The sequence below is a fragment of the Sus scrofa genome, chromosome 9 (genome assembly GCF_054392235.1).
Source record: "Sus scrofa isolate SSC_HxYL_T2T_F1_AM1 chromosome 9, Sscrofa_HxYL_maternal_Yorkshire_Landrace_v2.0, whole genome shotgun sequence".
NCBI lineage: Eukaryota > Metazoa > Chordata > Mammalia > Artiodactyla > Suidae > Sus > Sus scrofa.
The window spans coordinates 5160297-5185795 of NC_139391.1; the positions used below are offsets into that span (position 1 = coordinate 5160297).

At 39.3% G+C, this 25499-nt stretch overlaps 3 protein-coding genes across 3 annotated transcripts in view; 1 reads left to right on the forward strand and 2 right to left on the reverse strand.

Moving 5' to 3' along the window:
• LOC100737856 (olfactory receptor 51G1) overlaps positions 1 to 25499 on the forward strand; it is a 204716-nt gene that overhangs the window by 141456 nt on the left and 37761 nt on the right. The gene's annotated exons all lie outside the window — the stretch shown is intronic.
• Positions 3305 to 4246, reverse strand: LOC100737744 (olfactory receptor 51A4-like). Its single transcript, XM_003482543.3, has one exon. The coding sequence runs from the start codon at positions 4244 to 4246 to the stop codon at positions 3305 to 3307; it is 942 nt and encodes a 313-aa protein (XP_003482591.2).
• Positions 18049 to 18990, reverse strand: LOC100737783 (olfactory receptor 51G2-like). The gene has a single exon (XM_084978215.1). The coding sequence runs from the start codon at positions 18988 to 18990 to the stop codon at positions 18049 to 18051; it is 942 nt and encodes a 313-aa protein (XP_084834341.1).

The following is a 25499-nucleotide window of genomic DNA, read 5'->3' on the forward strand; positions in this document are numbered from 1 at the left end:
TAGTCCAATTCGTTAACCACTGCGCCACGACGGGAACTCGGATAAGGGAACTCTTAAGATCTGATTTTTCTGAGGAGTCAGTTGAGAGCTCTAGATGCTCCCATTCAACACGTTCTCTCTACTCTGACTCCTATGTATCACAGTACTGAGTCATCGCCAAAATCTGTTCAATTCAGAGCTACGCATGTGGGTTCTTTGCCAGATTTTGCTAAGACTTAACCTGTGCGTGTATAATTTAAAATGTAGTAAAACATCTTAGACGACTCCTTGCAGATTTATGGGTGTCTTTCTCTACAGAGTTTCTTCTGCCATATATACCCTCTATCTCAAAATCCAGAAACCTCAACTCCGAGCTTTGTTCCTCCACTTCAGTTATTCTGCTCTAATCTGCTGGGAAAAAATGCACAGAAATTCAGGGAAATTTTTCAGGGGCTTATGTCGTGTATTTATCTTAATCTTACAGGCCTGCCTTACTGTTATTCAGTGTCCAAAGACATTTGCCTCATATATTTTATTCAGTTGTTTAGATATTTACAGCAAGAGGCTAGTTGGCTATCAGTTACACCATAATTGTTAGAAAAAGACTGAAAGAATTTTTATAAATGAAAGTTTACAAAATGTACACTTGCTCTGACCTGCCTTAGGAACCCCCTATAGGCTGTAATCCATTACATAGAAAGATAAACCAAAATAGACAAAGCCAGAGAATCTTCAAGACAAAGGAAATGCATGAGAGATCAAGGTAAATTAATTATTGCAACAGATTTGACTAAAGATTCTAAACATCACAGGTGCATCAGGTCTAGAAGGCACCTGCCAAGGATGATTGCTTTCGCTTTGCAGATTTACCTGAATGCATAACAATATTTGGAGATGATTGTATTTAGTAGAACGTATGTGACATGTAGTTATACATTCATAAAAGCAAAGAAAATTTAAAATAAGAGAATTTTCATTGTAAATAAAATAGCGCAGAGGAAAGGAACTGTAATTATACAGCGTAGCTTTACACATGTAGACATAAAAATAAAGGGCATTAACCACTATGGTATATAACTGTTGTGAGAGCAGAGGGAAGGGAAAATGTGTGCTAGTTTTCTTTTCTTTTCTTTTTTTTTTTTTTTTTTTTTTTTTTTTTTTTTTTTTTTTTTTTTTTGCCTGTTTGTTAGGAACTTTATGGCACAAGAGAGTTAAATTCTACTTTCTTTTGCTGGAAATTAATAGTCTCATAGTAAAAAAACTGAACAGTAACACCACATGTTTGGAATTATAAGGGCATATGGCAGTAAAAGCAGCCAAAAGTCTTGACGTTGGTACTCTCTGAAAGTAGAATTCATGATTGTGGAGCTGGGGAAGGAACTATGTAAACCTTGAAATAAAAAAAAAAAAAAAGCTATAAAATCTAGCAAAAGTAAAACAGTTCACTCACCTCGAGATGTAATAATGTGTTTGGGAAAACATTGATGGGAGGAGAAGGTGGCCCTGATGCATGAGGATAGAAGAAGCCACCTTTGGAGTAAAAGTAGAGAGCCAGCGTCCAAAAAATGTCCACTACTTCCTTACAGGAAGCCAAGGAATGCTGATGTAGAAATCACACATAGGAGCAGTGATTTGGAATCATTGATGTGGCATGAAAAGTTTCAAATATCATTTTCATATCAAGGTGTTTAATAAATATGGAAAAACACATGGAGAACAGGCATAAGGTAAGCAAGAGAAGGTCTATAATTCTGAAGACACGCCTCAACAAGAGCACAAAAAATTCTTCCATGGCCCATATCATTTTTTCCTACTTTAAAAATACTTGGGCGTCTGTGAGACACCTACCTTTCTAATACGCAACTTAAGAAAATTGTATCATATCAGGATGGCATGTTACTTAACTTTTCTTTCTTTCTTTTTATTTATTTGTCTTCATTTTAGGGCCACACCCATGGCATATGGACCCCCCCAGGATAGGAGTAGAGTTGGCGCTGCAGCTGCCGGCCTCTGCCACATCTGCAACCAACACCCCAGCTCATGGCAATGCTGGATCATTAACCCACTAAGCAGGGCCATTAATCAAACCTGCATCCTCATGGATACTAGTCAGGCTCATTACCTCTGAGCCACAATAGGAACTCCTGCTTAACTTTTCAACAAACAATTCTCCTTTCCCTAAACATGGCTTCACTTACACATTGATTAAATAACAATTGGTCTATCCTACTTAAGAAGGTAAGCCAGAGATTAGATACACAGAGATGAAACAGATATGGTTTTTCCTTCTTTGAGAATACACTGTAAAAAGTGTAGAGAAAGTAAAAAGAAAAGAAATGAACATAAATTTTATCTGTGGTTTAAAATAATAATGAACAAAAAATAAAGGATAAAATAGCTATAAAGGAGATTTTTAAAAGAGGGTCATAATTTAGACCGAGGGTTTAGGGAAGTATTTTATGATGAAATCAACCTTAAACTTTAAAAAAAGAATAGTCATGAGTTATATGAAATTGAGAAGAGCATTCTAGGAAAATAGTCAGATGTGAAAATTCACAAGAAACAGATAGCTTTATAAATTGTACAAATCTCCAGAAGGCCAAAGTGGATGGAGTTTAATGATTATCTGATGATGTTGGTGACGTAGACAGGATATAATCAGTGCACCTTCTTGTGGTATATACTTCATTGCTTTAATTAGGTTCTCAAAGAAATAATACAGCTTACATTTAAAAGAGACAGAGAATCATCTAATTTTCATTCTCTTTTTTTTTTCTTGTTATTTCCCCAACACATTTTTTTTTCCCAATGTACAACATGGGGACCCAGTTACACATACATGTATACATTCTTTTTTCTCCCATTGTCATGCTCTGTTGTAAGTATCTAGACATGGTTCTCAGTGCTACACAGCAGGATCTCATGGTTAATCCATTCCAAAAGCAATAGTTTGCATCCGTTAACCCCAAGCTCCCAATCCATCCCCCTCCCCAAATATGATTCTTGTTTTGCATGAAGACTCAGTTAGAAAGCAGCAAGAGCAGATGTTTAGAAACTTAGTGTTTTCTGAACTAGACACGTTTGCTGTTATCATAGATGGCATCGTGAGACATCTGTTTTCATCTTGTTCACTGAATTTGCTCAAGAGAGGGACCTGAAGATATTGACTTTCTGTCAGTATCACTTGTGAATGAAATACGTCTGATGAGGACAACAGGAAAAATACATTGATGATTATGTGTGCCAAATGCGAGGTTTTCTCAAACTCACATTTAATCTCTTACCTAAGACATCCCCACCATATGTTTTCCGCTCTATATGACTGCTATATTTGCTTCTGACACAATTTGGCTACAACTCTTACTCTGATCTGCCTGGTTTTCACACAGTACACAATGGGATTCATCAGCGGAGACACAAGTAAAAGAACATCTGCCATAAGAACATTGAAGAGGGGAGAGACATGCTGGACAAAGCGATTGACAATGGAAAGGTTGATGATGGGCAGATAGAAGATGGTCACTGCACAGATGTGTGAAACACACGTATTGAGGGCTTTGAGCTGCTCCTTTCGGGATGCAATTCCCAGCACAGTCTTGAGGATTAGGATGTAAGACACAACAATCAGCATAAAATCTACCATAACACAGAGTGCCCCACAAAACCCATAGATGACATCAATTCGGTTGTCAGAGCAGGCCAGCTTCATGACATCCTGGTGGAGACAGTAGGAATGGGATAATTGGCTTTTCTTACAGTAGTTCAAGCTCCTCAAAGTGAGGGGGAAGGGGAAAACCAGGAGGAAGCTCTTGGAAAGGCACACCATTCCTATTTGGGCAACTCTGACGGTTGTCAGGATGGAGCTGTACCTCAGAGGGGTGTGGATGGCCAGGAAGCGGTCAAATGACATGATGAGGAGCACTGAGGATTCCAGGGCTGTGAATCCATGGATGAAGAACTCCTGGGCAAAGCAGGCGTTGGCAGAGATTTCAGGAGCATTGAACAAGAAGACCCTCACCATGGTGGGAAGAGCGGCAAAGGACAAGCCCATGTCTGACAGAGCCAACATGCAAAGGAAACAGTACATGGGCTCATGCAAGGAGGGTTCTGTCCTGACGACATAAAGGACGGTGCAGTTCCCCAGAAGAGCCACCAGATACGTGCTGCAGATGGGAATAGAGATCCAGATGTGTGCATGTTCCAGCCCTGGCATCCCAACCAAGAAGAAGGTGGTGATTTCAATGTGCGACGTGTTGGTAATAGACATGATGGATTTAGATGGCTCTGCAATGGAACATAGAGATGTTGAATTGGTAAAATGTGAATATCAGGAAATTTGGTAGGAAAAAAACACAGTTTCTGAATTTTCTGGTTTCACCCAAACTCATATGATGGAGCAAATATTCATGTGGCTATCACGTAGAGAAAAATGGGTGCCCCTCTAAATTACAATCGTCAGATGTCATAGTTTGGAAGAATTATTTCTGGTCATGTTTTTTTTTCCCATGGAGAATGTAAATTTTTATTTAGTTTTCATATATGCACCTCAGCTCATTATTTCTATAATGTCTTGGTGACCCTAGTCAGTTTCTCTCAAATCATCTACTATTTCTTGCTTTCATTCCCAGATAGGATGTTGGCTCCAATAGTTGCTTCCTAGAGTGTCACTAAATAAAAGCAAAGGAATATCACAGACTCAATTTCTTCCTACCTTTTAGAAATCCTACACATGTATGTCTTTTTCCTCAAAACTAAACTGCCCTTAGTTCTATCTTGCCATTTGGAAATTGTTGGTTATTTAAAACATTCTTTAAAAATTCCCATCCTTAAAAGCCTCTGTATATACTGTACTGTACACGGAAGTATAAATATAATATTGCATACATGAAACTGATATAATGTTATAAACCTGTGTTGCCTCAATAAAAATACATTATTAAATATTTTGAAAAACATTGTTGTCGTTCAATAGCATATGCATTATGAAATCAGTATTTATTCCAAAATAAATTTAATTGAGCCACATAGGTCCCATCATTTTCAGATCATGTCTGTATTCATAAGGGCAGTCACTGAAGACATTATCTCATTATGAGATAATGTCTCATTTTCTTCAGTACTAGATAATCTCATCATAATCTCATTATGAGATTATGTCTCATTTTCTTCAGTACTAGAATTTGTGACCTGTTGCGTAGTGTTGCCAGGTGAATAGTAACCTGAAATCGTAGGTGACATGACTTAGGAGAATTTGGTTTCTGTTGAAGAATAATTCCCCCCTCGGTAAGTGGTCCACTCACATTGTCTCTGAAGGGACTGTTCTGCTTACAGGTATGACTTTGAGGGGCCTCTTCCTTCTCCTCATCTGGTTCCATTTGTTTTGTTGCCCAAAGGATACATAAAGTAAACGCCAATTAAGTGAGAATATCTACGCACTTACCAGAGAGTGGGTACTTGGGAGAGAACTTTGGAGAGTAGCCAGAGTTTTGTCATAACATCACAGACACCATTGACTTTGTCTGCCACCAAAGTTTCCACCTGTTATATTAGGGCTTTTCTCTTTATTTCTATCCCCACAACCCACTCAAGAGGCACTGTGCCCTCTGGGGAAGGGAGCCAGGCTGGATCTATTCTGGGAATAAGAATAAACATGCACAGATGCAACACATTCACAGAGATAGTTCATACCAAGGAAATGAAGTATCAACCTCAAGTTAGGGATGGTTCCAGTTAAAGAGAGGTCCTTAATAACCAGGCATGAGAGGAATGTGGCAAATCCTGTGCAAAACCTAACACTTCTGTTGAATATTTAGCTCAGATATTAACTACTCTGCCCTGGGCAGAGTCAAAGCAAAGGTGCTGTGAATTAAGTACATGCATTCAAAAAGTGATGTAGGACAAAAACTTTATGACATATTTTTAGCCTAGACTTGACTGCTGAAGCCAGAACACAACCTTCCAGATAACTCTGGACAGCACTATAATTATCCTTTAAAAACAACTTATTCATGTTAGACTCACGTTTCTCCTCTTTCAAACCTGCCTCTTCTTAGGAACTTATCATAATAATACACTTTTATGCTTAGTATTTTATAAACCCCCAATCTGACCCTTTAACCTATTCTGTGCCACACTTTGTACATAGTTTTAGCCAGCATGTATTGAGCATTTAAATCGTTCCACTTACTAAGACTAATTTATTACTAGATGATGAATCTTTCAGTATTTTGAATAATTTGAATCCCTAGTACTATCTTCATTCTACTGATGGAGAAGATGTTTCTCAGTCTGTATAATGTTCTATAGAGGTCGCGTGGTAGAGGTAAGAAAGGAACTCAGGTCTGTAAGATTTCTAGTAACTAAATATCTTGCTTGCAATCAGGAAGGTCGATCAATATTTGGAGAGATACATAGTGAACGAATGGATATTTCATGGCTTTATTGTTTCCCAGCATTCTAACCTGCCTACTAGTTTATTCTCAGAGATAACGTCTTTTTAGGTTTTATTGAAGTATATTTAATTTACAAGGTTGTGGTCACTTCCGCTGTAGAAAAACTGACTCCGTCACATGTATACACATATCCATACTCTCTCAGCTCCTTTTCCCACATAGATTACCACTGAATACTGCATAGAGTTCTTGTGCTCTGCAGCAGGTCCCTGCTGGCCAGTCATTCCGTATACCTCATGTGCCAATCTCAAACCCCCAGTCATCCCTCCCACCCCTGACCCGTCCCCTTTGGTAACCATAACTTTTTCAAAGTTTGCAAGTCTATTTCTATTCTGCAAATAGGCTCATTTGTATGCTTTTAAAAAATATATATTCCACAGATATGTGATATCATAGGATATTGGTCTTTCACTGTCTGGCTAACTTCACTCAGTATGATAGTTTCTAGGTCCATCCAGGTTGCTGCAAAGGGCATTATTTCATTCTTTTAATGGCTGAGTAATATTCCACTGCATATATGTACCACATCTTTTTTATCTCTTCTTCAGTTGAAGGACATTTAGGTTGCTTCTATATTTTGGCTATTTTAAATAGTGCTGCAGTGCACATGGGGTGGGGGGGTGCATGTCTCTTTTCAAATTACGGCTTTCTCTGGATAGATGCCCAGGAGTGGAATTGCTGGATCGTATGGTTTTTAGTTTTAGGGTTTTTTGTTTTTTTTTTTTTTTTTTTCAGTTTTTTGAGGAACCTCCATACTGTTTTCCATAGTGGTTGCACCAATGTACAATCTCACCAACAGTGTAGGAGGGTTCCCTTTTCTCCACACCCTTTCTAGCATTTATTATTTGTAGCCTTTTTAATGATGGCCATTCTGGCTGGTATAAGGTGGTACCTCACAGTAGTTTTGACTTGCATTTCTCTAATAATTAGTGATGTTGAGCATTTTGCATGTCTTTTTTGGCCACTTTTATGTTTCCTTTGGAGAAATGTAAATTTTTATTTTTTGCCCATGTTTTTCTTTGATGGGGTTGTTTGTTTGTTTGTTTGTTTTGGTATTAAGCTGCAGGAGGTGTTTATATATTTTGGAGATTAATCCTTTGTCAGTCTCTTCATTTGCAAATATTTTCTCCAATTCTGTGGGTTGTCTTTTTGTTTTGTTTATGGTTTCCGTTGCTGTGCAAAAACTTTAAGTTTAATTAGGTCCCATGTGTTTATTTTTTTTTTTTTTTCATAGTCATTACTCTAGGAGGTGGATATCAGAAGATATTGCTGTGGTTTATGTCAGGAGTGTTCAGCCTATGTTTTCCTCTAAGAGTTTTATAGTATATGGTCTTATATTTATGTCGTTAATCCATTTTGAGTTTATTTTTGTGTATGGTGTTAGAGAAGGTTCTAATTTCATTCTTTTGCATATAGCTGTCCAGTTTTACAAACACAACTTATTAAGTAGACATATGGCATATGGAAGTTCCCAGGCTAGGGGTCGAATTGGAGCTACAGCTGCCATGCTCCACCACAGCTACGGTGACAGAGGATCAGAGCCACGTCTGTAACCTACACCACAGCTCACAGCAATGCTGGATCCTTAACCCACTAAGCGAGGCCAGGGATCAAGGCCGCATCCTCATGGATATTAGTTGGGTTCGCTTCTGCTGAGTCACAGCAGGAACTCCTTGTGATTTATATTAAGCATTTAACAAAATCATTGTATACATACTCTGTTAGAGAATAAAACACTTCTCCACTAGTTTCATGTGTGATACTTAACCAGAGAATTACATTATGAGACACAGTAACCAATGGTTACTACTTTGTGAACATAGATACAGACATATAGAAAACAGCAAGTAGACTACAATGATATATAAAAAGGATAATAGATCATGACCAAGTGGCATTTATCCTAAGAATACACAGTTTTCAAAAATCATGACTTTATTTTATTTTTTTTTTTTGTCTTTTTTTTTTTTGTCTTTTTTTGTCTTTTGTTGTTGTTGTTTGTTGTTGTTGTTGTTGCTATTTCTTGGGCCGCTCCCGCGGCATATGGAGGTTCCCAGGCTAGGGGTCCAATCGGAGCTGTAGCCACCGGCCTACACCAGAGCCACAGCAACGCGGGATCCGAGCCGCGTCTGCAACCTACACCACAGCTCACGGCAACGCCGGATCGTTAACCCACTGAGCAAGGGCAGGGACCGAACCCGCGACCTCATGGTTCCTAGTCGGATTCGTTAACCACTGCGCCACGACGGGAACTCCTCAAAAATCATGGCTTTAATTCACAGTGGCAAGGAGGAAAAACTACATGATCATCTCAATAGATAAAATCCTCAGCTTTTCGTCCCAAAACCCCTGAGTAAACTAGAGACAGAAGATACTACCTTAAATTGATAGGCACATGGAAATGTTATAGTTGACAGTACGGCAATGAAAAAAAAAATAGACATTTTCCATCAGCAACATGTAAAGTTCAGGATATCCCTATCAATACTTTTGTTTAGAGTTGTACTAGATGTCTAAGACCATGTGATATAGAAAGAAAAAAGAAAGGAAGGGTATAAAAATTCAAAAGGATAAAGTAAAAATGCTACTATTCACAAACGATATGATTGCTTATGTAGAAATCTATAAACATTAAGAACAAGTTAATTTAGGAGTTCCTGTTGTCACTCAGTGACAGTGAGTTAAGCACCTGACGTTGTCTCTGTGAGGATGCTCCTTCAATCCCTGGCCTCATTCAGTGGGTTAAGAATCCAGCATTGCTAGCATTGCTGAATGCTGCAGCATAGACTGCAGATGCAGTCAGATCCGTTGTTACTGTGACTGTGGTGGAGGGCCCAGCTGCAGCTCTGATTAAACCCCTGGCCCAGGAACTTCCATGTGCTGCAGGTGCAGCCATAAAGAGTAAAAAAACAGCAAAAAAACCAATCAATCAATGGAAAAATGGGCAAAAGACCTGAATAGACATTTCTCCAAAGAAGATATACAGATAGCCAACAAACACATGAAAAAATGCTCAACATCGCTGATTATAAGAGAAATGCAAATCAAAACTACCATGAGATACCACCTCACACCAGTCAGAATGGCCATCATTCATAAATCCACAAATAACAAGTGCTGGAGGGGCTGTGGAGAAAAGGGAACCCTTCTGCACTGCTGGTGGGAATGTAAACTGGTACAGCCACGATGGAGAACAGTTTGGAGATACCTTAGAAATCTATACATAGAACTTCCATATGACCCCACAATCACTCTCTTGGGCATCTATCCGGACAAAGCTCTACTTAAAAGAGACACATGCACCCGCATGTTCATTGCAGCCCTATTCACAATAGCCAGGACGTGGAAACAATCCAAATGTCCATCGACAGATGATTGGATTTGGAAGATGTGGTATATATACACAATGGAATACTACTCAGCCATAAAAAAGGATGACATAATGCCATTTGCAGCAACATGGATGGAACTAGAGAATCTCATACTGAGTGAAATGAGCCAGAAAGACAAAGACAAATACCATATGATATCACTTATAACTGGAATCTAATATCCAGCACAAATGAACATCTCCTCAGAAAAGAAAATCATGGACTTAGAGAAGAGACTTGTGGCTGCCTGATGGGAGGGGGAGGGAGTGGGAGGGATCGGGAGCTTGGGCTTATCAGACACAACTTAGAATAGATTTACAAGGAGATCCTGCTGAATAGCATTGAGAACTATGTCTAGATACTCATGTCGCAACAGAAGAAAGGGTGGGGGAAAAACTGTAATTGCAATGTATACATCTAAGGATAACCTGATCCCCTTGCTGTACAGTGGGAAAATTTTAAAAAAAAGAGTAAAAAAACAAAAACAAAAAAGAACCAGTTAATTTATAAAAGGAGACCAGGTAGAAGATCAGTGTACAAAACTGAATTCCTCCCTACTTGATAAAATAGTCTATATAAATTTTAAATATCATTTTCATCAAGCAAAGTGATTAACTAGAAACATAAAATATGTAAAAATAAAATAAAATATTTTTAAGATATCTACTCTGAAAACTTCAAAACATTGCAGAAGATTTCAAGTAGACCTAGATAAACAGAACATGTTCATTGATTACAAAAGTCTGTGTTATTAATAATTCTTTCCAAGGTAAAATTGACTCAACACAACTCTATTCTAATTCTAGTAAGTTCTGTTGTGGAAACTGATAGATAAGTAAATTGCATAATTTTTGGGTAAATGCAGAAAGTCTAAAATAGGCAAGACCAGAAAAACATTGCAAGAACTACAGCATTAGATCTCTTGACTAACTCTGAAGAAACATTTATTCAGCAGTGTGTTCTTAACACAGCATTGGAAGAGGTCATTGAAAGGATGTGACCACTGATTGACCCAAGAGCTGGACCCAGGCAATTGGAGGCTCACTTCTACCTCCTCTGTTCTTGGAATGTAGCGACACACAAATAAAAATCAATTAAATGAAAAGCCAGAAAACTTTAGCTAGATTGGCCCAGAAAAAAGAGAGAGCGAAAGACTCAAATGACTAGAAATAGTAAGGAGAGTTAGTTGCTCCTAATCTTACAGAAAGTCACTGTAAAGGAAAATTAAGAACAACTTGAGGAGTTCCCGTCATGGAGCAGTGGAAACAAATCCGACTAGGAACCATGAGGTTGTGGGTTCGATCCCTGGCCTTGTTCAGTGGGTTAAGGATCCGGCGTTGCTGTGAGCTGTGGTGTAGGCCGGCAGCTGTAGTTCTGATTAGACCCCTAGCCTCGGAACCTCCATACACTGTGGGTGTGGCCCTAGAAAAGACAAAAAGAAAAAGGAGAAAAAGAACAGCTTTAAACCACAAATTAGATAACAAGTGAAATGGACACATTCTTAGAAAGGCATAATCTCCTGAAACCAGCTCAGAAGTAGCAATTAAATAGAACCTTAACAAGTGAAATATGTGTTTAATAATTAATAGAGATAGGGCTAGGCCCTAATGGTTTCACTGCTAACTTCTATAAAATATTTAGAGAAGAATTAATACCAGCTGTTACAATCTATTCTAAAAAATATTTGTAAGATGGAATACTTCTCAACTCATTTTATGAGGGTATTATTTACCTTGGTATCAAAAAAAAAGTCACAGTAAGAGATACTACAGGCCAGTATCTGTTATAAATTTGGATGCAAAACTTCTCAACAAATACTAGCAAATCAACCTAGTGCCGTGTATAGAGAATTACACATTATGACTAAGAGGGACTTGTCCCAGAAATGCCAGGTTGGTTTAACAACTGAAAAACAACGAATGTAATGTATCTTTTACTAGAAGAATAGTGAATCATTTTCCTAAATGAAGGAAAAGCATTTGAAAAAATGCAACATCCTCCTCAAGAAACTAGAAATAGGAGTTCGCTGGTGGCCAGAAGGTTAGGACCCAGCATTGTCACTGTCGTGACTCAGATCTCTGCTGTGGTGTGGGTTTGATCCCTGGCCGAGGGAAATTTCACATGTCCCTGGTGTGGCCAAAACACAACTAGAAATAGAAGGGAACTTTCTCAAGTGGATGAAAGGTATCTATGAAGAACACAGCTCATATCATACTTAATAGTAAAAGGCGCATCATACCTACCCTTAAGAGCAAAGGCATGGTAAACACATCCTCTCTCAGCTATTCTCATCTGTTCTCTTCAACGGTGTCCTGGGAGTTCTGGCCACTTAGCCATGACAGTTAAGAAGGAGAGAAGAAATAAAGATATTCAGATTCAGAAGGAAGAAGTGAAACCATTTCTATTTAAAGAGGATACACTTTTTTCTACAGAAAAGTTTAACCTATTAGAAGACTTATAAGGTCAACAGGGTAGCAGCACGTTAAGTTCAGTATAGAGAAACCATTTATATTTATATGCATTTGCAGTGAACAAAATAAAAATAATTTTAAAAACAATTCAATTTACAACAGCATTAAAGACAAATACTTAGAAAAAAGTTTACCAAAAATACAAAACATATTAGAAAAAAACTATAAAACATGCTGAGTGAAAGTGGTGGTCATTAAAAAGAAAAGATTTTTAAAAAGACCTTTAAGAAAATTTCCATTTATTAATGGAAATATATCCCATGTGTAGAAACAAGAATTAGCTATGTAAAGGTGACAGTCCTTCTCAACTTGTTCTACAGATTCAGTAAAATCTTTTATCAAAATCATATTTGACTTCTTTATGCACAATGAAAAGTTTATTCTAAAACTCATACGGAATTGCATGGGACACAGAATAGCCAAAACCATCCTGTGAAAGAATAAGGTAGAATTACTCACACTTGAAAACTATTACAAAGCACCTGTCAGCAAGACAGTTTGGTTCTGAACATAAGGCTAGACAGACATATCGATGGAATACGATTAAGACTCTGGAAGCAAATGTGTATATCAGTGGTCAACTGATTTTCAACAAGGGTGCCAAGACTATTCAGTGTGAAATCAGAATTTCAATAGATAATGCTGGGACTAACCATAAGCAAAACCCGAAAACAAAGATTTTAAAATTTTAACTCACATCATATACAAAAAATAAATTTAAATGAAGATATTAATGCAAGAGATCAACCTATAAAAATCTTAGAATAAAACATGAGTAAATTTTTATGACCTCAGATTTGGCAGAGGATTATTAAATAGGACCCCAAAAGCCTGCACTACAAAAGGAAAAAAAAATAGACTTCATCCAAATTAAAAATTTTTGTGCTTCAAAGAATACCACAGAGGTATATATACACAATGGAATACTACTCAGCCATAAAAAAGGATGACATAATGCCATTTGCAGCAACATGGATGGAGCTAGAGAATCTCATACTGAGTGAAATGAGCCAGAAAAACAAAGACAAATACCATATGATATCACTTATAACTGGAATCTAATATCCAGCACAAAAGAACATCTCCTCAGAAAAGAAAATCATGGACTTGGAGAAGAGACTTGTGGCTGCCTGATGGGAGGGAGAGGGAGTGGGAGGGATCGGGAGCTTGGGCTTATCAGACACAACTTAGAATAGATAGATTTACAAGGAGATCCTGCTGAATAGCATTGAGAACTTTGTCTAGATACTCATGTTGCAACAGAAGAAAGGGTGGGGGAAAAAATGTAATTGTAATGTATGCATGTAAGGATAACCTGACCCCCTTGCTGTACAGTGGGGAAAAAAAAAAAAAAAGAATACCACAGAGAAAATGAAATGATAACTCAGTAAATGGGAGAAAATACCTGAAACCATGTCTGTTACTAAGAGCCTTATGCCTAGAATATATAAAATAATAAAGACAAAAAACAATTAAAAATGTTTAAGGGATCTGAATACACATTTCTTAAGGAAAGTATATAAATAGCCAAAAAGCACATGAAAAGATACTTGACTTCACTGATCATCAGTGAAATGAAAATCAAAGCCACAGTGAAATACCGCTTCATGTCCACGAGAATAGCTTGAGTGACAAAGTCAAATAAGAACAAGTGTTACTGAGGAGCTTCAGGAATTAGAACCCTCACGCCCTTCTGTAAGAATTTAAAATTCAAAGCTGGATATTAGATTCCAGTTATAAGTGATATCATATGGTATTTGTCTTTGTCTTTCCTAATAAATCTATTTCTTACCTATCAAAAAAAAAAAAAAGAATCAATTGGATGAGAAACAGAAGATTCATGGCACAGCATCCCTATTTGATCAGTGGGGCCTAATCTTTGTTTCTCCTCAATGCTTTTTCCAGTTATTATCTGGTATGATGAGTTATTTCCCCAGTGTTGCTAGACTTAGTTATTAAAAATGTCAAATGTAAAACCAAATGATGTCACCAACTGTAAAAAACATCAGCACATTACTGGATTGACTATATCTTACTCTGTTTAATTTAATGATATTCGATAGACATAGTTTCTCTTTAAGAGCTATAAATCAACCTGTGTTTGTTGGTTCTGCAAAAAAATAAAAAATAAAAATAAAATAAAATTCAAAGCTACTGTGGAACAGTCTGGCAAGTCTTCAAGCAATTAAACTTAGAGCTACTATACCATCCAGGAATTCCACTCTAAAATTAATATCCAAAAGAAATGAAAATATGTGTCCACGCAAAAGTATATGAAAGAACATACATATCAGCATTAATCATAATATTCAGCAGGTGGAAGTAGACCCTCTGAATGCTAAGCATTGTACCAGGTTTGAGGATTTGGGGCGTGATCGGGAAAGGGCTTAACCACAGCATGATGGTAGCATGTAGATGTTATTTCCCTCCTCCAATACTTCCCTCCCCCCCAGCACTACTGTATAAAGTAGATGATGAAAGAGAACCTACTGTACCACGCAGAAAATCTACTCAATAGTTGGTAATAACTATATGGGAGAAAAGAGTATGGATATATTTATATGTATGATTGATCAACTTTGCTCCATACCTGACACTAATACAACGTTGTAAGTCACCTACACGCCAATAAAAATAAATTTATGAAAACGGCCGTAGCACACACTGAGATGTCTTGGGCAGTGCTTGCACAGCTTGGGTAACATGGGAAGTCTCACACAGCACGACTTTCCAGGGATAGCGGTCCTGCCACCACTCCAAGGGGAACAAGGCAGGAAACTCCTGGCCCAAAGGGTGTTTAGGGAGGGGAATGTGTTTCTTGATGATCTCGTTCAGTGTGGTGGGAGGCAGTCTCTGGAGCAGAGATCCTTGAAGGGCAGCAGTGATTTGGAATTTTCATAGCCCCGGGGTTTGTCTTAGCTATGACGAGCCCAAGTTAGGTGCAGTTTTGAGAGTAGGCCCATCAGGCCATCTCCATATGGTTGCAATTGTGTTTGTGTGGGATGCAGTGAAAGGAAGCAGATGTAAAGAATTTCACTTTGGTGCCAGAGGTCTTGAGCTTGAGGTCCCACTTCCTGTGAAGAAGTAAACCAGACATAGGCCAATCCACACAGACGATCCTTCATCCATTGACCCAACATGGTAAAACGAAATGCCTTTCATCCATAAAAGGACTGAAGTCCTGGAGTTCCCGTCATGGCGCAGTGGTTAACGAATCCGACTAGGAACTATGAGGTTGCGGGTTCAGTCCCTGGCCTCGCTCAGTGGGCTAAGGATCCTGCGTTGCCGTGAGCTTTGGTGAAGGTAGCAGATGTGGCTCGGATCCCGCGTTGCTGTGGCTCTGGCGTAGACTGGCGGCTACAGCTCTGATTAGACCCCTAGGCTGGGAACCTCCCTATGCCATGGGTGCAGCCCTAGAAAAAGACAAAAAAAAAAAAAAGTATGCAATTTCTTTTTGAGATGATACACATTGAAATTTTGATGGTTCCACATATCTGTTAATCTATGCTAAAACATTGAATTATATACTTTAAATGGGTGAATTGTGTAGTATGTTAATTATATCTCAGTTGTCAAAAATTTTAAAAAGTGAAACACTGCTTATAGCAAACATGGCCCCTAAAAACATAATTTTTCACTTTAAAGTATCTTTTTTTTTTAATTGAAGTTTGATTTTCAATGTTTGAGATGTAAGGCCAAGTGGTTCAGTTATATATATATGCATACATGTGCGCATATATATTCTTTTTCAGATTATTTTCAAGTATAGATTATTACAAGATAGTAAGTATAGTTCTCTGTGCTCAACAGTAGGTCCTTGTTGGTTAATCTGTTTTGTATACGGTATTATATATCTGTTAATCCCAAATCCTGGTTTATCTTTCCACCCATTTCCCCTTTGGTAACCATAGGTTGTTTTCCATGGCTGTGAGTCTTTTTCTGTTTTGTAAATATGTTCCTTTGCATCATTATTTTTTTAGCTTCCATATGTAAGTGATATAATACGTTCTTCTCTGTCTGACTGACTTCACTTAGTATGATAATCTCTAGGTCCATCCGTGTTGCTGCAAATGACATTATTTCATTCTTTTCTGTGGCTAGATGATGTTCGTGTGTGTGTGTGTGTGTGTGTGTGTGTGTGTGTGTGTGTGTGTGTCTGTGTGTGTGTAGCACATATCCTTTATCCATTCCTCTGTCTATGGACATTTAGGTTGTTTCTGGGTCTTGGCTGTTATAAACAGCACTAGTATGAACACTGAGGTACAGGTATCCTTTTGAATTAGAGTTTTTGTCTTTTCTGGATATATGCCCAGGAGTAAGACTGCTGGACCATATGGCAACTGTATTTTTTAGTTTTTTTAAAGAACCTTCATCCTAAGCACATATATTTTTTAAAGTAAAGAAGTAGAGAGAGGTATGTCATGCTAACACTAATCAAAAGAAAGCTAAACTATATTAACTTCAGAAAATGAGAAAAATTATCGAGGATAAAGGCATTACATTTTGATAAAGTGATTTCTCAAAAGACATAATAAATCTTGCTGTCTGTATACCTGACAAGAAAGCAATAAAATATCTGGGGTAAACTGATAGAATGACAAGGAGAAACAGACAAATCCATGATGATATTTGGAGCCTTGACATATTTCTTTCAGTAACAGATCAAAAGTCAGCAGAAAATGGATGGAAATCTGAGTTTCAGAAGTATTGATACTACTCAAAGAAGACAGACTCCTAGACACAGAAACAGCATGGTTTCTGGATGATTTGAGAGTTACCCAAATCAGTTCAGTTATTTTGGCCCACGTTGTCTTTGTTTCATACTTCTAAAAGTTTGCTGAGATTCATTCAATTTTCATTTTCCTTTTTTAAAATGCAATGAATTTTATTATGCTTACAGTTATACAAGTGTCATTAGAACCTAATTTTATGACATCTCCATCCAAAACCCCCAGTCCATTTCCTTGATAGAAGTTCTTTCTTGCTGGAAATATTTTCCTAAATATTTCCCTCTCTTCAACAGAAAATTTAAAAATTTCTTTTGTTTTTTTTTTTTTTTTTGGTCTTTTTGCCATTTCTTGGGCTGCTCCTGCGGCATATGGAGGTTCCCGGGCTAGGGGTCGAATCGGAGCTGTAGCTGCCAGCCTACGCCAGAGCCACAGCAATGCAGGATCCGAGCCGCGTCTGTGACCTACACCACAGCTCACGGCAACGCCAGAACCTTGACCCACTGAGCAAGGGCAGGGATCGAACCCGCAACCTCATGGTTCCTAGTCGGATTCGTTAACCACTGCGCCACGACGGGAACTCCTAAAAATTTCTTAAAGTATTTTCGTACTAAGGTCAATTTTGTGGGGAAATATTGTTATCTAGACTACTGAGTCTACATTAGTCCTGGAGTCATCTTGAGATCCAAGTATTTTTCACAAATTTAGGACCTGCCAAGGTATAACTAGTAACTTCACTAGAATGTTGACATGATGACTCTCTTAGTCTCACAAACATCACTGCTGATTATTAAAAGAAAAGCCGTAGTTCTGCTAGGAATAGCCCAACCTGGATTTAGTGACCATATTCTCTAGTATGTCAGCATTAATATAAATCAAAATCATGCCTTTGTTCTATAGATTACTATTATTGTATTATAATACTACTGTTATCTTAAAAATGAAATATCATGAGAAATATTTAAATTCAAATATCTATATTAACATGAAATACTCTCATTAATGTAGAAGAAGGGGAAGGAAAGTCGTGTCTTAGAGTTTCTTTCGCCTAAACCTTCTGTTGCCTAAATTTCTTGAGGATTCGGTCACGAATCTGCTTGGTCTTGACACTGTAGACAACAGGGTTCATGAGGGGTGGCACCAGCAAGTAGACATTGGCCATGAGCACGTGGACGAGGGGGGACACATTCTGCCCGTAGCGACGGATCAGAGAGAGCCCGATCATTGGTGTGTAGAAGGTGAGCACAGCACAGGTGTGAGAGACGCAGGTGTTGAGAGCTCTCACCCGCTCTGTCTTGGAGGCTATCCTCAACACCGTGCCAAGGATGAGGATATAGGAGAGGAGGAGGAGCACTGAGTCAAGTCCCATGGAGCAGATGACCACAATGAGGCCGTAGATGCTGCTGACTCGACGGCTGGATACAGTTGTCTTTATGAGGTCCTGGTGCAGGCAGAAGGGGTAGGAAAGAATATTGACAGGACGATATTGAAGCCTCTTCAGGAGGAAGGGAGCTGGAAAGACCAGAGCCAAGGCCCTTCCCGCCATTGCCAAAGCGATCCCAAAGATTACCGCGTTGGTTAGAATGGCTGCATAGCGCAGGGGCTCTCGGATTGCTACCAAGCGGTCAAAGGCCATGGCCAGCAGCACAGCTGACTCGATAATTGAGAAAACATGAATGAAGTACATCTGGACCAGACACGCATTAAAGGAGATCTCCCTGGCATGGAACCAGAAAACGCTGACCATGGTAGGCAAGGTCGTAGTGGAGAGGCCCAGGTCGGTCAGCGCCAGCATTGACAGAAAGTAGTACATTGGCTGGTGGAGGGACGGCTCCGTTCTGATGACAGATAGGATGGTCATGTTCCCTGCAACGGAGGTGGCATAAACCAGGAAGATGGGCAGGGAAAGCAGGCCATAGCTGCTTTCAAGGCCTGAGAAGCCCGTCAGGAGGAAGCGGGGGTACGGGGTAGAGCTGTTGCAGACAGCCATTGTGTGGATGGACGCACGTCAGTCTGAGGGGGAGACAGGACCATGGAGCAATTAGGGTGAATGTCAATACGGCAGAACCAAACAATGTGCCCATGCACGCTCCTCCGTGTACTGCTTTCTGCTCATTACATGGGATTATCACCTGTGTTTATGACTTTACCCATTATTTGATTCATTCTTCATTGAGCATGTATTGGGATATATTTTATTAAAAGAAATATGGTAGTGCTAAATATATTCATATTTATGAAATATATATATATATGAAATGCCTTCAAATACTTACAACCAAGTGACTAGAGAGAGCTAAAATTAAAATAAAGGGTTTGTTTAGCACAAGGCCCTTTAAAACATAGGAAGAGGAAACTAACTTAAACCAGGGAGATCAGGGAAGATTTACTAACGGCGATTCTGTCTCAAAGAAAAACAGGGGTCAGATGAAAACAGAGGACTGTGCAGGGTATTCCGTGCTGATTTACACCCAGGCACATGTCAGCAGGTATCAGTATTACAAGCGGAAGGGAGCAAAACTGAATAAAGCTGTCGGTTGAGTGGCTCTTCAGGTGGATATTGGAACTGCGACTGAATAGATGGAGCAAAATTTCTGGAGGAACTCATGTGTAAATATAAAGACTTAATTTTAGACAACACTTTAGATAGGCATTTTTATTTAATTTAATTAAAAATCCTAGATAGGCATTTTAATAAAAAATAAGCACCTTGGCTAAATTTATATTATATAGCTGTCAAACTAGAATGAATGTTAAAAATGGGCAAAAGGGTAACAAAAGAGGAGTTCCTGTCATGGCTCAGTGGTTAAGGAACCCAACTAGTATCCCTGAGGATGTGGGCTCGATCCCTGGCCTTGCTCTCAGTGGGTTAAGGATCCAGCGTTGCCATGAGCTGTGGTGTAGGTCACAGATGCAGCTTGGATCTGGCATTGCTGTGGCTGTGGTGTAGGCTGGGAGCTGTAGCTCTGATTGGACCCCTAGACTGAGAACCTCCATATGCCGTAGGGGCGGCCCTAAATAGACAAAAGTTAAAAAAAAAAAAAAGTTAATAAAAGAGAAGGCAGGGAAATCCTTCAGGAGGTTACTGTAGCAACAACAACACCCCCCCCCAAAAAAAATGAAAGGGAAAATGTACAGTGGCAATGATAAGGGATGATAGAAAACTTATATGGAGGATTTGCCTTGTGGTGCAAAAGGTTAAGAACCTGGTATTTGTCACCATAGCAGCTTAGGTCACTGCTGTGAGGCTTGTTTTTCAAGCCCTGGCCCAGGAACTTCCACATGCTGAGGGTGCAGCCAAAAAGCAAACAAGCAAAAACTTACATAGGGAGACAAAAGTAAAAAGATATGGGTCAGTGACTCTGGTAAGAACGAGAAAAAGAAAGAAACCCAGGACAAAATTAGCTATTTGGTATATTTCGGTGTCACTTATTAAAACAAATACACAAAAATTCAGGAGGATGCAGGAAAACTTTTTAAAACTAGGGGGTAAGCTTAGTTTGATTAGAATAAAGTTGAGGCACGCATATTGGGGAGACAGTGATATACTGGTTTCCGTGGAAGCTTGTGAAAAGGGAAGTTACCCAGAGAACTGGGTGCTTAATAGAGCAAGGAGAGAGAGAAAAAAATGGTCGTAGAAAACAGTCAGAACCACCACCACCACCACAAAGAGCTCACGGCACGTTAAAACAGGGTACCCAAGAGCTTAGGGCGTGGGTACCCAAGAGAGGGAATGTGCTGTAGGCACCGCGCGAGGCAGTTTCCCAGGGACCGGAGAAGATGAGGCGTTACAGGAGGAACCCTAGAGACTTCAATTACTTAGCAGCACGCTGACCACACAGTGGCTGCTCCTCTAGGCACCAAGCATCAATAAAACTTTTCATGTAGCATATTCAATATCAACATTTTATCAGAATTCATATGCCCCCCAATCTATCCTGTGTCAGGAATACAACTACAATTTCTAGTGTCCTCTGACGCACTTTAAAATATAATAACTGATTCCTTAACCCTTTACAGGAATCAAGGGAACTTTTTTCGGCTCTGACACCACGTTCCTTCCTTTTAAAGAGCAGATTCGGTGCGAAGAATCGCTTCATATATTCCCCTGCTGTGATTTATATTCTAGCAATCACAGCCTATTAGGCAGCCTGGGTCCTTACACAAGTCCCTTACTTTCCTAGCTTTTTATTTCACAAACTCCTTTAGCATCACAGCACAACACCTGTGATCCCTTTGGCCCTTGCAATTGTGGTCTTCTTCCTCAACTCCCTTCCTCAACTCTTTCAATATCTTCAGAGACTGCATCTTGCCCAGGAATGTCAGTTCTTCTCTTTCTTCCCTCGGTGTAGAAAAGTCTCTGACTTAGGTTATTCATCACCCACCTTCCATGGTGGGAGTCTATCAGATACAGAAGCCCTCCACTCTTGGTGGCTGCTCATCTGGAATCACAGGAAGTCTGATGATAACTGTCTCTATGACTTCGGACAGATGAATCTATTTCTTGGAGGGTAAAACTGGAAACGGTATTGCTCTATGTAATCTTCAAGAGATTTAAGAAAACACATCTAAAGTTTTTGGCTAAAATGCTAAATTTATCTAAAATATCTGAGACCTAGGAGATACATCGGGCTTAAGTGAAACATGCTAATGGGGACGCCAAGCAGCCACAATCTTCAGCACATCAGCTCCATACACCAGTGATCCAGAACCAGGTGTGGCCTGGAGGGCCCAAGTTTTCCCTTGGAAAGATGCGACTCCTCAGGGATTCTCTTCAGAATTATTTTGCCCGAATCCCTTTTTGGCTTCTAATATTCAGAAGTGTATATGACTACCTTGAGTGTGAGATAGAAGAAGTATTAAAATCGTCTGCAGTGTCATCATCATTGTGTTTGAAAATGATAACTTTTAGTTAATATCAGATAGCAGTGTTTACAGAGGCCAGAGACTTTTCCTGCATGGATTCTCATCCTAGGTGCTTTCTATACTTGGACATGGGTTTACAATGGGCTCCATCCCAGAGCTTCTGAGCAGCCTCTGAGGATGATAATCTGGCTCCTTCAGGAGAAGGGCAGCCTGCACCTGTGCCTATCCCAGAACAGTGATTTCACATGAGCAATGGTCAGTCCTACCTCTTGACTTTCCCTTCTACTTCCTGAATCCTTCAGATATATTAGGTAGGAATCAGTTACCCATTCTTTGCACTTCAGAAGCCGTCCTCCAGGTGTAGCCAGCCACTCACCCTGCTGTTGGCTGGCTGGGTCTCCAGTTTGCCAAGCATAAGGATGTCTTGTAGACAGAAAAAAAGCCACTGAATATGGGCACAAGAGGAGAATAAACACACAGTGGACCCTAATGCAGATAATTCTTCAAGGAAGCATAGGTGTCCTGAGTAGGGCATCCATTCCTCCTTCGGCAATTCCAGAGCCAGGATGGGATATTTTTGTATTCAGGATCCTTGGCTCTGTCCAGCTAGGTGCCCTATCAACACCACACCTCTGTGCCTTAACTGCTCTAATCTGCATGGCCGCTTTTGACCAGTGCATTCCCTCAGGACCCATTTTTTTTCCCTTAATATGACCTCCAGGGAAATAAACGATGTCACTGCCATGGGGAAACTGTCTTTTGCTCAGAAAAAGGAGGTGGCCGTGCCAGATCCCCAGTGTGGGGGTCCAGGTTCAGCCGCAAGTGGCACTGAGAAGGGCCCTTGGGACCATCTGATGGAGAAAAACAATGGGCTTAGTCAATTGGAATGTGCAGTAAACAGTCTGTGCTCTGAATAACTCAGCAGTTACTAGCTGTTGCATGGTGGGACAATTAATCAAAAATTTTATATTTTTGCAGCTAAACAACAGGAATAATGAAACCTGCCTCACTGAGCTATTGTGAGGAAGGCAAAACGTTGTAGGTAACAAATAAATTTATTACTCAAAAGCAGTGCTTGTGATCATAATTACAAACAATCAGAAGCTATGAGATTTAGCCCCAGTCGGTCCATAACACTCAGCACTTTTACCATCTGCCTGTTAGAAGGATAAACATGCCACTATATTCATCCAGCAAAAATTCCTATTTACCTGGCCCTCGAATCTCCTCTGAGTGATCCTGAGACGTCATATTAAACGGGAACGATAAAGGTATCGAGGACACAAAATGAGCTCGACGCCTGTGGCCTCACGATATAGCAAAGACATAAATCCCCACTTGTCAAGGCATGTTCTCTGTCCCTTTCCAAATCCCACAGGTCATAGGTAGGAGAGCAGAGGATGAGCTGACAAATATCTGCTCCAGATTAAAATCTAACGCTGTGCGAAGTTTCCACGGTTCTTCCCCTGTTGTCAGGAAATTCATCTTAGTTATGCTGTTGCTGTTTCCGAAGACCGATTCTTTTTTTTTTCTTTTTCTCATAATTCAAAATATAACTGTCAACATCTCTCTGTTCATAAAGTAAACTATTTCTCTGACCTATCATTTTGCTTCCACTCACTCCCATATGCCAGATAAATGCAAGTGTTTTCTAATATAATTTGGGTTCAGGGCAAAATAACTTCATGAAAGTTTTTAGGGGATGCCACAGATCCCTCAGAGAACACTTTTTTTTTTTGATAGTCCAACATATGCTTTTCCAAAATTTAATTTTATTGTGTTTTTACTGTTCGAAATGTTAATTCTTTGTATTGCCTACATCCCATCTTCCTAAAAATGTACAATAAGCCACCATTCCAATAGAATTAGCAACAACAACAACAAAAAACCCAAATAAATAAAGCGAGCTTCAATTAATCATGTTTGAAACAAACCGCAGATTGTAAAATGCCGATGAGCGGCAGCTGGGACAAGGATAAGCCAGATGACAGTTGAGGGCACACACTTATGATGAGTAGTAAGTCCTAGCGACCTAATGTACAGAATAATGAATATAGACGACAGTGGTGTATGACAATCATCAGACTTGCTAAGAAGCCAGATCTTAATTATTCCAATTTAATAATTATGTGACTTCATAGCGGCGCTATCACTGCAGCGTCGGTCATAATGCAGTAGACACATGTATTAAATACACACATTTATACCTTAAAATTTATACCAGGCTGTATGTCATTTTTTTTTTTTTTTTTTTTTGTCTTTTCTAGGGTTGCACCCGTGGCATATGGAGGGTCCCAGGCTAAGGGTCTAATCGAAGCTGTAGCTGCCGGCCTACACCACAGCCACAGCAACACAGGATCCAAGCCGTGTTTGCAACCTACCCCACAGTTCACAGCAACACCACATTCTTAACTAAAGTAGCAAGGCCAGGGATCGAACCCGCAACCTCGTAGTTCCTAATCGGATTCGTTAACCGCTGAGACATGAAGGGAACTCTGTGTGTCAATATAGTTTGTAAAAAAATCAAGCCAAAAATGAAAAAGAAACTCTGCACGTTGTAACATCACCGTGTGTGAATGTCAATTCCACACCACAATGTTTCAGAGAAATCCCGTCCCGAGGAAACGTAATACAATTTAACCCAGACGTTTCCAGACCCATGACATCCAGACAGCAGTTATTAACATCTGAAACCTGTGTTCTGGAGAACTCAGTTTGGGAATGGAAGTGGAAAGCATCCTTGATTTAAGGCCCTGGTTCTCAACAGGAAGCAGTTTTTTCCCCTAACAGGGTAATTGGAAATATCAAGGGCCTTTTTTGGTCGCCGTAACTGGGAAAATGTCTATGTTAATGGCATCTAGTTTATAGATGCTAGGATTTCTTCCAAACATCCTGTAATGAGGACAGAACCTCAATAAAGGATTACCCAGTTCAAATGCCAATAGTGCCAAGGTTGAGAAATCCTTTTTAAGGGGGGAAGGCCAGGGAGCAAACCTAAAAATCAGTTTTCTATGTTTAAATCTCAGGATAAATGAAGGCAAATGGCATGAACTCTAGAACCATGACAGTAAAGAGCACGGGGGACTGTCATTCCAGAGGCCCTGATCTTTGAATCTCAGTTCTGATACTTTGACTGTATAACCTAGAAAATTTGTTGAGCCATGTGTGCCTCTGTTTCCTATGTATACAATGAGCACAGAGTAATTTTATCTATCTCCTATGTTTTATTTTAATGTTCTGAGTTAATACATACATGCAGCATTTAGAATATATGAAATAGTAACAAAAATCAAAAATTGATTCTGTTCCTTTGATACAGATTTGTTATTGAAAGAGTTATTCACAGTATTCTGCCAGTACCCCAGTTCTGTGACACTGTATTTTGTGCCCTAAACTGTAACTGTTTTCAAAGATCCTGGCAAGTGTTTTCAAAGAATACATGAAATTTCATAGCCATTAAGCAATTAAATCGTAAGACTAATTTCTCTGGATCTAATCTCATGAGAATCAGACAGCCTTTTAACAATGATTCAAGTTTCCATGTATTCTTATTTTCAGAAAGCAGACTCTCTTTCCTTTGAAGATATGCATCAACTTTAGAAAAGTTTCCTTTTTACATATTAATTTCATATG